Genomic DNA, 15,082 nt, shown 5'->3' on the forward strand with positions numbered 1-15,082 from the left:
AAAAAAACAAAACATTGCATCTAGCATTAATCCTTCCTAAAGAATCCCAGAAAATCTAATTAAAATTTCTACTTGCCCTCTGACTAATGCTAGATAGTATATATAATATGTGATTGCCCTTACTTAGAACAGGTGACTAAAATCAAATACTTGGGTACTATTTTCCACAGTAATTTAAAGTGAAAACAACATATTATCACTACAGCAAAAATCCATACATGTACTTCATTAGACAAACTCGCAATTTTCTTAACTTAAATCAACTCAAAACAATAGAATATGAATAAGGCCAATCTTTAATTGAAAACGGAATCATAGCCTGCGGAGGAACTTATTTACTTATTTACCTTAATACTAACATATATATATAATTGAACTAGAATTCCCTCACCAAACACAAGAGCATTGTCTCTTTATGGTGAGGAAAGGCTACTTTAATTTCTATTGTTTTATATTTTGTTTATATCCTGTATACTTATCTATGTAAAAAAAAAAAATTTTCCGCGCCGCGAAATTTCGATTTACGCGTAAAAATATCATATTTTTATGAATATCTGAACCTAAGTGGTACGCAGTGACTGAAATTGGCAGGGAAAATTCGATTTGCTCGTAAATATATCGTATTTTTACGAATTTATTTCTAATATCCGAAATTTAAATAATAATAAATGAAAATAACGGAATAATTCGTATTAATTCGAATTTACTCCTAAGATATGAAGGGACTAAGATACAGTCGACTCTCATTAATTCAAACCTGCGATAATTCGAACCTCTCTATAATTCAAAGTTATCACGAGTTCCCTACGAAATCTCTTTATATTTCGAACTAAATCCATACATTTTTGTACACTTGGTAATTCAAACGAAAAAATCATTGCTATATAACAAAACGACGCGTTAATTCGAACTCATCGGCGTTCAACATTCGACAATTCAAAGTTGCAGAGAGAAAGAGGCGGAAAGATTGTTACACACACGTTAGTACAAATACAATTTTGCGACAAGTTCAAACGTGTATTGTTTTTGTTTTGATTAGTTTGTGACACACTCTAACGAATTGGTTTGTGTTATCATTCAGTTACTGTTACTCTTTCGTTGTGTATACAGATTAAAATTTTCTGTTAGTCATGAGCCCTAGAAAGTATAAATGTTTGACGATTGCTGAAAAGAAGAAGTTAATCGAAAAAGTAGAGGAAGGTGAGAAGAAAAGTGATGTTGCAAAAGAATTTAAGATTCCTCTGAGTACTCTCTCCACCATAATAAAGCACAAGGAGAAAATTAATGCTGCTCAAACTGCTGGAGTACGGAAAAGAACTACTAAAGGTGAATTTCCTCGTCTGGAAGAAAGCCTGGTCATTTGGCTAAGACAGTGTAGAGGACAAAAAGTGTCTATTAGCGGAAACTTGTTGAAGGAAAAAGCAACAGAGTTTGCGTCTATTCTAAGCATCAAAAACTTTGCGGCAAGTGAAGGGTGGCTTACAAATTTCAAAAAGAGAAATGGAGTTGTGTTTAAAAAAGTTTGTGGGGAAAGTGGAAGTGTTGATGATGCAGTTTGCTTAGATTGGCACGGTAAATTGAAGACCTTGATTGAAAACTATCATGCCCGAGACATTTTAATACTGATGAAACTGGCCTATTTTTCAAATGTTTACCGGACAAGACGCTTAATTTTAAAGATGAAAAATGTCATGGGGGAAAACATAGTAAAGAAAGGTTGGCAGTTTTACTTGCAGTAAATATGGACGGATCGGAAAAACTTAAACCCTTAGTGATAGGAAAAGCAATGAAACCGCGATGTTTCAAAGGAGTGAAGTCGTTTCCTACTGATTATCGTGCTAACAAAAAAGCTTGGATGACGACAGAACTTTTTAACAATTGGCTTTTAACAGTTAATGGGGACATGAAACGCCAAAAGCGGAAAATTTTACTATTTTTAGACAATTGCACTGTCCACAACAGTCCTCCTACATTGTCCAACGTGGAACTCTACTTCTTTCCGCCAAATACAACTTCCAAATTGCAACCATTGGACCAAGGGATCATCCATAATTTTAAGACGTTCTATCGCAAAGAAATTGTTAAGCTCGTTTTAGAATCTCTCGACAAGCATCTAACTGCAAATATCACGGTTCTGACAGCTATTTTACTGATTGACAAGGCATGGAGAGCTGTAACACCCCTAACGATTCTCAACTGCTTCAAAAAATCTGGTTTCTTAAAAGAAGATCAGGAAAATCTTCCAATACTTATGGATGATGAAGAACCAGCAATAGAACCATTAATTGACATCAGCGATGTGAGTTTTCTTGACTTTGTTCAAGTGGGTGAAGATGTTGCTGTCTCAGGTTCACTAACCGATGGCCAAATTTTATCTGCGACAGATACTAATGAAAAAAGTAACAATGAAAATGAGGACGATACATCAGAACCTTTGGCAGAAGTGTCAGTTAAGGAAGCAAGATCCTCATTCGATACCTTACAAACCTTCTGTCTACAAAACGAAAGTGATGAAAAAGCATTTCAGGCACTTTTTCTCTTAAAAAAAATTATTGAGAAGTGTGAGCAGCAGCCATGTGCTTTTTTACCAGTATAATAGAGTTCTTTCTTTCGAAAGATTAATTAATTCACATTATGATTACGTGTATGTACACGAATGTACCTATAAACTTTTGTCATTGTTATAGAATAGGAGTTAATAAATAATAATTGATCAACACTTAAGAATTCGAAGTTTTATTTATTTACTCTCACAAATTTCGAACCATTTGATATTTCAAACACTCGATAATTCGTAATATTTTAAGAGTCCCGGGTCAATCCGCACCAAATCATCCAGGCCATGTCACCCACCATCTCAGATTTTGATGAAACTTTAAATTTTTAATCCTTCCATATAGATAAGAAAATATACCAAATTTTACCTTCCTACCTCAACTCGTTTTTTTTTATGGGCAGTTGAAGTTTGGGCAAAATAAGCGTTTTTACATATTCCGAGCACTCCGGAAGAGCTTGTACCTTCAATGAAAAAAAATTGTATCTTTGTCATTTATAGTGCAAATGCAATGAAAATTTTCAATATTATCAAGAAAACTATGCTGATTGCAGAAAAAAATAAATAAACCCTTTACATTTATCTACTTGACTTTAAAAAATTACCAAAAGTAATTTTTTAACCTTTTAAATGCCAGTAGGTAGAAGTGTAGCTGTGCACAGCAGGCCGTGAATTTTTAATCAAAATAAATCATTTTTAAATCTTATTTTTAAAAATTAAAAACATTACACCTTGAAAGGATATTTAAATGACTTACCAAATTTATTCAATATTCGACGTTTTTGCTTCCCATAAACATATTTAACATATTTTAGATAAACATATTTAAAAAAAAACGGGACATATGTATGATACAGAGGCTCAAAAAAGAGCGAGTTAACCCCTCCGACATTTCGCGAACTTGAAGCTAAGATGTCTTAACCGAAATGTCAATTTCACGAAAACGTTGTCTTATTACCGCCTCACAATCAAAGCTCTATAAATGAAACATTACTGAACGGAGCCGAATAGTAAAAACTGTTTTAGAAAGGTTACAAAATAGGCTTTCAAATTGTTGTATCATAAATAAATATTAACATTTGTAAATATTTAAATTTAGAATGGAAACATGAAAAATAGGTTAAAAATGACTCACGTCATGTTTTTAGGTGAAAATGGTACTAAAATCACAGATTATGTAAACAAAAATATTTATTCTATTGTATATATGTGTAATAAACACTTTTATCACCTCATTTTTTTATCATTTCATATAAAAATATTTTATAAAAATTTAATATGTGAAGCGCGCGGCGCTACCGGCAGACATTTTGCGCGGATAAAAATTTTGTGTCAATTATGCGACTGTCAGCAGATTCCTGTTTTGTATTTCCATAGACAACTTGGTAGTGATGTGTAGCTTGATCTATAATCGACCTTTTAGTTTTTGTTTGAGGGATGTAACTAAAATAATAACGGAGTAAGAACGATTTCTATGGAGAGACACGCGTTGACGTGTAAACACGCTTATTGTACTTGACTGCTGTCGTATTTTTAACGCATATATCTGCTTACGTTGCTGAGGGGTTAACTCGCTCTTTTTCTATGGCTGGCCTGCTGGGCACGGACAAGAATGCGAGTTAACTCGCTCTTGGCACAGAAGCGGTTAAGTAATTTTTGGGACGGAAAAGGTACTTTACAAAAAAGCAATATCTCGGGAAGGTACAGTGTTAATGAAGTAATTTTTTTTTTATTCATATCTACAAATAGCATAGAATCACATACAAAAATAAAATTCATGGCATTTTACTTGCTTCAATAAATAAAATCCATTTTAAACTTTTTTCAAACTTTTTGTAATTTTTTTTTTATTCTTATCTACAATAAACATAGTACAACCTAAAAAAATAAAACTCCTGGTATTTTCTCTACGACTCACCAACACTGAATTCTTCAGCAACCTTTTTTCTACTCCACGAAGTTGGAGCGAGAGTTAGAAGCTGAATTCTCTCACGGCGTGTAACTTGTGTTTCCAATTTTTTTTTAACCAACTCAACAAGCCTGTCCATGTCATTAGCTTTTTCTTGAATACATCTTGGTATTTTTGCATCACATTTTACTGGGGAAAATTCCATTTCTAAAACTTTACTTACTTTTTTCTTTAAGGTTGAACAAGCAGAATCTAACTTCCGTTTAGCGTAACTAGACTTACTGTGGGATGGTATTGCATGTAGTTTAAATGGAGATTCTCCAATGTCAGTTAAAGAAGTGTTGATTTCTTGTAAAAAAATTTCTTTGTTTAAAACATTTTCAACTTCACTTATGTCTTCTTGAAAAGTGTTAAGCTCTTCAATTTCATTGTTAAGGTTTTGGCTCTTACTAATTTTTGCTCTGCATGCATTACAATTTTTTTGTCCAGGGATTGCTTTATTAGTTACTTTTAGAATGGTATTAATGTTCTCTGAAAATTCCAAGGATACTGTTCTTAAAGTTTTTGTAATTTTCCTTTTGTGGCTTTGGAACGGGTCAAAACAAGCTTTTTGAAATGTTTCATATTTATTTAAGTTAAATATTCTGTGGTGCTCACAAATGTTGAAAACCAAGTCTGTAGATACAAAACTTCTTTGTTGAATAAGCTTTTTTTCAAATTCACTTAACAAATCCACACTCGTTAATTTCTCTGACTTAGTATAACTTTTTTTGTGACATTCAGTACCATTATGTTGTCCCACACTACATTTAACTAAACTTGTTTCGATTAGAGACATTTTAACAACGTACACCATAACATGAAACAACTACTGTATTTATATAGATGATCACTGCTTTGAAGCTGACTCAGAACTAAGCATGTCAGAGGAAACAAAGCATGTAGTATCCTGCAAACTTAGTGATGAGGCAGATAGTAATTTTCATGTTCTGTCTTGTTCTTGTTGCAGATACATCATTTCCATGTAGTGACTTGTCTCTAGGACTGTTTCTTTGATATTAGTCCATTCATTCAACCTATATTACTAGCTATATACCTAAACTATAACTTGCCCAATTACAAACTAAAAATAGATATAAAAAAAATCACAAAAAGTTTGAAAAAAGTTTAAAATGGATTTTATTTATTTTTGTATCTAGATTTAAAAAAACCTAGAACAATTCTGTATGATAAACATTTCTTATTTTAAAAACGTTTCTACACTGTGAAGCACACAAAATACCAGGAGTTTTATTTTTTTAGGTTGTACTATGTTTATTGTAGATAAGAATAAAAAAAAATTACAAAAAGTTTGAAAAAAGTTTAAAATGGATTTTATTTATTGAAGCAAGTAAAATGCCATGAATTTTATTTTTGTATGTGATTCTATGCTATTTGTAGATATGAATAAAAAAAAAAATTACTTCATTAACACTGTACCTTCCCGAGATATTGCTTTTTTGTAAAGTACCTTTTCCGTCCCAAAAATTACTTAAAAAATTACTTTTGGTAATTTTTTAAAGTCAAGTAGATAAATGTAAAGGGTTTATTTATTTTTTTCTGCAATCAGCATAGTTTTCTTGATAATATTGAAAATTTTCATTGCATTTGCACTATAAATGACAAAGATACAATTTTTTTCATTGAAGGTACAAGCTCTTCCGGAGTGCTCGGAATATGTAAAAACGCTTATTTTGCCCAAACTTCAACTGCCCATAAAAAAAAAACGAGTTGAGGTAGGAAGGTAAAATTTGGTATATTTTCTTATCTATATGGAAGGATTAAAAATTTAAAGTTTCATCAAAATCTGAGATGGTGGGTGACAAATCCAAAATTTTCTGGATGATTTGGTGCGGATTGACCCACCTCGAGTTTCGAATTATCGAGAGTCGACTGTATACCCAGATTTGAAGGGGCGGCCGTGAAACTCGATTAATTTTTCTCTTTTTTTCATAAAATTTCGAATTACGTGGGAATTTGTTAATTCGAAATTTGATTTTTGATGTCCCGTGGATTTCGAATTAATATTAGCAATAGTGCGATGTTAAGTTAGTTGACTATTGTAAACTGTGCCTGCTCTCAACATATTTTCTTAGCGAGATAGGTAGAGTCCTTCACCCATATAATAATGCATTTCTTAAAGATGATTAAATAAAGTAAATAATATTGTTTCATCTTCTGAATATATACTGTAAAGAGTGTCTGTGGGTGGGTTTGTTTTTGATACAAATCTACAGTTTTATTCCGAGATTAATGAAATTTTGCACAATTGAACTCCAAACCAAAAGGAAGGTCACTGTCTACAAGAGATTTCGAAAAGTCACCCCATCCCCTATTCCCACTTCTTAAAGCAGAGTAAAGCCCAGACAATGCCGGGATTTTGTAATAAAATAAATACATCTCTCACATTTTCCAATCCTGAAAGTTCATCAGAGAAGTCTCCCAGCTTCATGTCATTTGATAGGTCATCTAAATTGTCACCATCTGAAATAAATAATAAACCCACTCAATATTTTTATTATGTCAATACTAATTTCTAAGTCAAAACTCGAAAAGTAGACAACCGATATTGCTTAAAAATGTCAAAGTTTATTCTTATTAGTGCCAGGAGTGTTTAGAGAGTGGTTTGAATGGTAGAAAGAGTTGGGGACGTCCGAGGAACACTTAACTTATCTCTGCAGCGGAATGAGATATGGAGTTGAATTAAAGTTGATGTAATGCAGTTTTTTAAGAGTAACATTATGGTATATAGTAGGGAATGGTGGAAGAAGACGGAGGCGCCCAATAAAGATATTAGCAATAGCTAAGTGCGGGAGAAATAGTACATCAAAGTCAACCGACTCTAAAAGGTGACTTTGATCACCATGTTTTTTTTTTGACTCTCCAAACAACACATAGGCATAATTTTTTTTACATATGTAGCGGCAAGCTCTTCTAGTAAGTTCTAGAACATCAATACATGGAACGTGCATCACATTTGGAACCTACGAGATGAGCGGCAAAAGTGCACCGCATTTACTTGCTCGCGATTGCCGAAATGTTCTCGAACGAGTGTTTTCTATATAAGATCGCCCGCATCGCGGTACCAGGTCAGTTAGAGAGTGAGTCCTATCCGAGCATCTAGCTGCAACTGAGGCGGCCGGTCGCACATCCTGCGTGCCGCTACTACGACCTACTACGTCCGGCATTGCATTATATTATGCATAAGTGAGAGTTACCTTTCAGAGATCCTTGTGAAGTGGAGAGCTTGGGCGTCCTCGTCTTGGCAGGAGTGGAGGAGGCTGACCCCGCCCCACCACGTCCCCTGCCAGCTTTACCCGAGCCCCTGGGACGGTAAACTCCCCTGAAATGATTTTATAAATTCATAAGAAAGGTGTTCACATCAAATTCACACTCAGAAAACACACATAAAATTGACAAATAAGTTGAATCGATAGAAATTTTAACTATTGTATGGTAAACTGTTATTGCCTACAACTAGTGATTGTCCTTTTCTCCAAGTAACTTTTAATTAATCTATGCTAAACTGTTACTGCCCGCGACTAGTGATTGTCCTTTTCTCCAAGTAACTTTTAATTAATCTATGCTAAACTGTTACTGCCCGCGACTAGTGATTGTCCTTTTCTCCAAGTAACTTTTAATTAATCTATGCTAAACTGTTACTGCCCGCGACTAGTGATTGTCCTTTTCTCCAAGTAACTTTTAATTAATCTATGCTAAACTGTTACTGCCCGCGACTAGTGATTGTCCTTTTCTCCAAGTAACTTTTAATTAATCTATGCTAAACTGTTACTGCCCGCGACTAGTGATTGTCCTTTTCTCCAAGTAACTTTTAATTAATCTATGCTAAACTGTTACTGCCCGCGACTAGTGATTGTCCTTTTCTCCAAGTAACTTTTAATTAATCTATGCTAAACTGTTACTGCCCGCGACTAGTGATTGTCCTTTTTTCCATGTAACTTTTAACGTTTTCTATTTCTAACTTATGTAAATATTTCACAGAAATCTTAACGTATGTCTCTACTAGTTCAATGTGCATGGTGAAACAGCCAATTTATTGAAAAGTGAATTAGATTTTATGAAGCGCATTGAAATTTTTTCATTTTTGCAGGTATTTCTTATATTATCTTTATGTTTTACCTATTATCTGATATACAAAGAATGTTTGTGGCGGATAATAATAACCGTCTTACTAATTAGAATCATTACACCCCCGTTCAGTGTTAGTGTTGTAAAGCCGGCGTCGAGTCTGGTTTAAGGCCATTTTAACCAAACAAACGCCATAGTAATAAGTTAAGTTTTTCACTGTGTTGACCTTACGCGCTGCGTAATATTTAATCCACATTTTTTAGTAAGGCTCTGTAAGCGTTCACCAGGTTATTTTATTACCGAATTACGTAAGTGTTCAATCACTGTCATTATTGCAGGAATCACTTTGAACTAGTGGGAAACCACTGCACATTTAGCTATATTTAATGGTTCATTTAAAAAAATTGCCATCAAGTTATGGTGTACTATTATCGATGGAAGTATTTGATAAATAATTAATGATATATCATGTGCAGCTATTTATTTTTTTATAATATGGTGAGTAGGAACAAACCAACTCCCAATCTAAGCCAAAATTACCTTGACCAGTCAAACGCTTTTCACTCATCGGTGTGCGACATTTATTACAACCGTATTCGGTGATCGCTCTATCGCAATGGGATTTTAACCTGTACGCTTTGAAAACTGTATAGAGTGGAAAATCAGAATCGCTTGCGCCAGTAACACTTTAGATTCTACCTCTTATTTCATGGCTGTAGCTTCTCTGCGTGTAAAATTTTATTTTCGTTCAACAGCATATATATATGAAATTATGAAAATATTTGAATGTTCGAAATCTTTTTTTCTTGAAATCACCTTGTGATTATTTTCTCCGTGCATTGTATTTATTGAGATTTTTGTATTACATGGAAATAATAAAACCAGTTTTTCCATTTGTACAATTTTTTTTTACCATTTGTTGTCTCGCAAATGGGAGATTTTTTTTAGATGAGGTTAGCTATTCTAGGGAAACGTTTTATGATATAAACATGATGTATATGTGAATAATAAGATATATTATCTGGTAAAAAAAATCAATTGCAAAAAAAATATCATAGCTTTATAGCAATATTTCAACAAACCTCTAATTTTTAGGCAGTTCGGCAAATTCTCAGCCGACAGTCGGGGTTATTTTGAGGATTTTCTGATATGACTTTCAAGAGGTTAAGCGGGTAAGCATTACCTATTTTACCCACTATGTATAAAATATTCTTACCTGCTTCCCCTGCCCCCTCGGCTGCCCCTCCCTCGGGATGGTGTTACGGGAGGAGTGGTGAGTGCCGCTAGGACCGTTGTCTCTGGAACTGATAACAAGATACTTATAAAACAGACCCTCCACATTGTTGGTTTTTTTGTTAGTAAGGCTAAATAAATCTAAGTGTTTATAGCTTTTGAAATATAAATGCAAACTAAATATGTACAATCCCATGATAACAAAAAAAAAACAGAATTTTTGTAGGTCATAAATAACCCGTTTAGTACCTTTAGTATCAGCATCGGTTGGAGTCTTCACGGGTGAGATATCCGACAGTTTCACGATGGGGACCAGCGACCCCTTGGTGATATCTACAGAGTCCCTCTTGATGATTTCCCCCTCCAGCTTGATGGGTGACTCCATGAACTTCTTCAGTGGGGAATCCTCGCCTGCAGCCGCTGCTTCCTCCGCTAACTTCTTGCCCTTGCGAGAGTTCTCCGAGTCGGAGTTGGAGTCGGACTCACCTTTGTACTCGTCAGAGCTGTCCATGTGCTTACCACTGGGCTTATTGATTTCCTGCAATTTTATGAAAGCACCGATTAAAGTCACTAAGGCGATGCAGCTCGGGGTGTAAAACCCGAAATCGGGAGTAATCACGTACTTCTTACGCAGATGGTGATAAGGTTGAAATTCCCGCTGAACACCATCCGCCTGTTTTGATATTGTGCAAAAAAAAAATTGCTAAAATGTATGTATTTTATTTTGTGAAGTTCAGGAATAAATATCAAAATGTTTCCCGATCATAATCTAAAGAACTTAATTTGGCACATTATACAATAAAACCATATCCGGAAAGAGGTTCATATGTAGTAGATTTTGCACTTCAAAGCATTTTTCATAGACCTGATAGGTACTTCATTTTTTTTCTGATTGAAAGATCATTCTTAACACAAGACGAAAGAGGAGCTCTCGCCTCGTGTGTTGCTGACGAATCAAGAATGTACGAGATGTAATTTTAAAAGTGGAGGACAATGCTAATCTGATGTAATCGGAGTATCTTATAGCCCAACGGGACAAATTCTACCCAAAATGATTTTCATTTCCTTTCCAACATATTTGTGAAATTGGGATTTTGATAATGCCCATGCTGCTTTGTGAATGCAACATTCCTTTGAAGAGGTTCTGGCCTGAAACAAGTCCAATTCACTGCCTTAATCTTGGATCGAGGTATAGCCAAGATCATTTGTCAAATCCTGGAATAATGATTTGAGAAGGAACCCGAAGTATCTACCCTGTTTGCTGCTTTGTTAGTAAATTAAGCCCTGGTGGGCCCTTTTCAGGATAGGTTGTAGGTTTTTTTTTACATATTTTTTATAACCGTTTACTGATTGCAAATTTGCCCCCTGTTGAATGCATATCAAATATGAATCCTAAGTTGCAGTATCATTATCACAGGTTACCTACTCATAGATACACTACCTGAGGTAAGATAGCTCAAAGGTTCATTATTTTCTTTTTCTCTCTAAAAAGGATGGTGCTCATTACACATTATTTTAAAATCCACTATAGTTATTTTTTTTTCTCTCTAGATCTAAAGGAATCTCATCACATCAATGCACCAGAGAATAGCGATCTAGCAACAAAATACGATTCGGCGACTCATTAAACCGTCTATGGATAAAGAATATAATATCGCAGGTAACAAAACATAGTGTCACAATTTACACAAGAAACTGTTCATTTTTGTATGTAAAAAAGTGACATCTTCAGTAATTAACTTATTATCTTATCTTTCGCTCTGGCGCCACTAGCATGTTTTGTATGTACTATTTCTTAGAAGAGAAAATCCCATAGTCGCTGACATTCACAACGCACAAATGGGATTCATTTCAGACTTGCTCTTGGACAGTATAATTCGGACGGGTGGATTTTTTAACCTGTAAGTTGTTGACACGAAATTTGAATAGCGGGCTGTTTAATTGGTAAAAATATTTTACAGGTTTTTTCCTTATCTTCTTTATGGGAGTTCACAGCACAAACGCATCTTAGAGAAAGCCGCCACTGCGTACCACTTGCCGCAAATCACTGTCGAAACAAGTGCTGTGTATGTCCCTTCTTTCTATATTTAATGTGAAACGGCAATGAGGTGGTATAAAGGTTAAGGAACTTACATCTTCAGATTCAGTGTTCGGCATCTCCATATAATTGACCCGTCTTTGCCTTGTACGGTGCGCCGGGGACCAATCATGGGATTCCTTAGAACTGTCGGACAAACCTCCGTACCTCACCTAATCAATAAAACAAAAATCCATATTAGTCGATACTCGTTACTTTCTACACTCAATGGTGGATTCTCAAGCTGTTTACAGCAATAGGTTAGCTATGCATCAGAAAAAGATTAAATATATATATAGTAGAACCTCGTTAATTCCAAATCCCGCGGACATCAACAATAAAATTTCGAATTAACGAATTCCAACGTAATTCGAAATCCCGCGGACATCAACAATAAAATTTCGAATTAACGAATTCCAACGTAATTCGAAATTTTATGAAAAAAAAAAAAAAAGACAGTGAAAATCGAGTTCCTCGGTATATTCCTCCGTATTAAGCGCTTGTTATATGATAGCGAATTTTCGCAAACTGTCAAAATGTCTTCATTTTTTTGTCACTAGAGGGCGGTAGTTGTACATTAATGAACTTGTTAAAATATAACGTCACATGTGCGTTTGTCGCAAAGCAATGAACGTATAATATGAATGTGAAATATTAAGTAAAACAAACAACTTAGTAAAAAGGTATGACTTATTTGCAGAACCTACTATTTTGGTAAAGCATTTAATTTGACATTTTTTATAAATGTTTCATCATTCACTTGCTGTTGTCATTAGTGTTGAGGAACATTTCCGATACATATAGTTTGTTTTACACGGTGTTTATAAACTCGTGGTATAAACGGTAAAACGCTTTATAGTTCATAAGCTAAAAACGGATAGTTTTGAGACCTGCAACATTAAGGTTTATATTTCTTTATGTTTACAAGTTATAAGCCCTTGGGTTGTAATCATTCTAAGGTAACGCACAGAGGTCTTCAATCGAACCAACCGCCCGAAGTTCGCACATGTTGAGTAAATTTACGAAAATCGCATCCTGGTCAGTCTCTCTATACAATTATCAAAGCAGTTATTCCCCTGTAATGCAAATAAATAAAAGTACATTTTTCCTTACCAACCTGTCGTTTTGTAATGAAAACAATAATTTTATATAATTTTTTTTTTTAATTGGACACCGGTCAGAAAAAAACCCGCTGGAAAATCGAAAATTTCAAAAAAGCTAAGCAAAAAAAAGTTTTTTTTCTGTTCATCAAAATGAATATAGAATACATAAATAAAACCATTAAGGGCGTATCGTTTAAAAAAAGTTGTCCTATAAAGGGATAACTTGTGAATAACCTTTCATTTATTGTCAATTTTGGGTTATGACTTTTTTTATTTGAGCTCTCGTTTTCGAGAAAATCGAAGGTGGATTTATTTGGTAAATTTCTTAATTTTATATTTGATAGAATATCTATACATATTAATAACATCATTAATAAATTGACCTCGAGAAATAAAAGAAATTTTATTTTTTTATTTATATATTTGTTAAATTATTCTGTGTTATTTAGTAAAACTAAACAATAATTTTTTTTTCATTTATTCGTTACTTGAAGCATACCTTGTTTGGAGTATTTTTTCCAGCTGCCGTGGATAAATCATATATTGATCTACAAAGAGAAAAATAATATTATTGTTTGGAACTTTACAACACAACACATAGATAGAATATCTTTGATTTGACAACGTGTGAATGGTTACGTGTTTATTTCTGCGTAATACATATACCCCTTACCATGTAAGGTAGGAACAGTGAAAAACTTGACTTGTTTTCACTTAAAACGTCCGATTTTACCAAACCAACTTTTAGTTTTATTACCAAATGTGCCATATGAAAAAACGTTCACTCTCCCACTTAGTCAGAGCGCGTAAGGACAATGAATTCTCTCACACACACTTGCATAAAGATGCCGCCAGTAAACATCATGACGTTCGTGCTAACCGTTAGGAAAAGGAACGCATATTAAATGTTGTATTTTACGCCATTTAAAAAATTTGACACTTGAAAAAATACAATACGTCAAATTTACATGAAAAAAGAGAATTTGTGAGTACTTACTGTTTTTGTAGCTTCCTTAGATTATTGCAATTCTTTAAGTGAGTCGGTATTCTACTTTTAGACCCATTAATGAAACATTTTGATGCCATTTTCGAAATATATACGTCTTCAAACAGGGAGCGTGTAGTTTCACCGTCATCACCGGGGGCTTCCATCCCGGAATAAGTAAAAAAAACTGTGAAATGTGTTGAAAATTTGGTGCAAGATGAAGTATTTATTTAATTGTTAATATCCACAGATAGCATAACGATAATAAGAGGCCGTACTTCTACAGATGTGTGTATTATATACATATTTTAAATTAAAAATATTGTGTAAAGCCGTTATTAACGCGATAATCATAGATCCAAGTCTTAAAAGTGGGTTGTATGGTGTATCAATGTTTTTATTTTTTATGGTCGAATTCCTACAACAACTACAAAAAAAAATAGGCAGACTGAAAAATAATAGTCCATTAATTGGTAACAAAGAATATGAAGTCTGAGAATGACATACGAAAGGTAGTATTAAGCTGTTTTAGAGAGCCGTTTTAAAGAGCCGTTTTCTAGCAAATCACCATTCTGCCCTATAACCCACTCTTAATACGAATTACAGTATAACCTCGTTTTTACGTGCCCGGAATTCACGTTTTCCCGGCAATTGCGTGTAATTTTTTCAGTCCCGATGTATTTCAGTACATTTAATACCCGCATTTACGTTTTTTTTTCCCGCGATTTACGTCGGAAATATTCAAAATATGCGAGTTACGCGCGCTTGACAATGATTGGGTCGTGACATTCGAACAGTGTAAGGTGATTGGAAGGAATACTCCGTGGTTTTAAAAGGCGTACGGTGATTGGTCGTAGAGCGACGCTGTGATTGGCCCGAGTTTGGCGCAAAACAAGGTGATTGGAGGGAAAACTCCGTGTTTTTAAAAGGCGTACGGTGATTGGTTGGCGAGCGACGCTGTGATTGGCCCGAGTTTGGCGCACAATAAGGTGATTGGTCCATTGGTCGCCATCTTTTCTTTTGGTATTGTGTAATGTGTTTGTGTTTTGTATTATTCTGTCATCAGTCTTACAAGCTACTAGTTCGCAGTTTA

At 34.3% G+C, this 15,082-nt stretch overlaps 1 protein-coding gene across 3 annotated transcripts in view; it reads right to left on the bottom strand.

Annotated features, from left to right (window-relative positions):
* LOC149420798 (uncharacterized) overlaps positions 1-15,082 on the bottom strand; it is a 41,855-nt gene that overhangs the window by 8,716 nt on the left and 18,057 nt on the right. For all 3 annotated transcript variants that reach the window (XM_089635551.1, XM_089635550.1, XM_089635549.1), the window contains exons 19-23: positions 11,958-12,074; positions 10,074-10,362; positions 9,808-9,895; positions 7,721-7,845; positions 6,910-6,986 (exon numbers count right to left, since the gene is read on the bottom strand). In XM_089635551.1, coding sequence (XP_089491677.1) covers positions 6,910-6,986; positions 7,721-7,845; positions 9,808-9,895; positions 10,074-10,362; positions 11,958-12,074 — 696 coding nt within the window. The remainder of the gene's footprint in view (positions 1-6,909; positions 6,987-7,720; positions 7,846-9,807; positions 9,896-10,073; positions 10,363-11,957; positions 12,075-15,082) is intronic.

Source organism: Hesperophylax consimilis, chromosome 9 (assembly GCF_061612785.1).
Source record: "Hesperophylax consimilis isolate HC1 chromosome 9, BYU_Hcon_1.0, whole genome shotgun sequence".
NCBI classification, from domain to species: domain Eukaryota; kingdom Metazoa; phylum Arthropoda; class Insecta; order Trichoptera; family Limnephilidae; genus Hesperophylax; species Hesperophylax consimilis.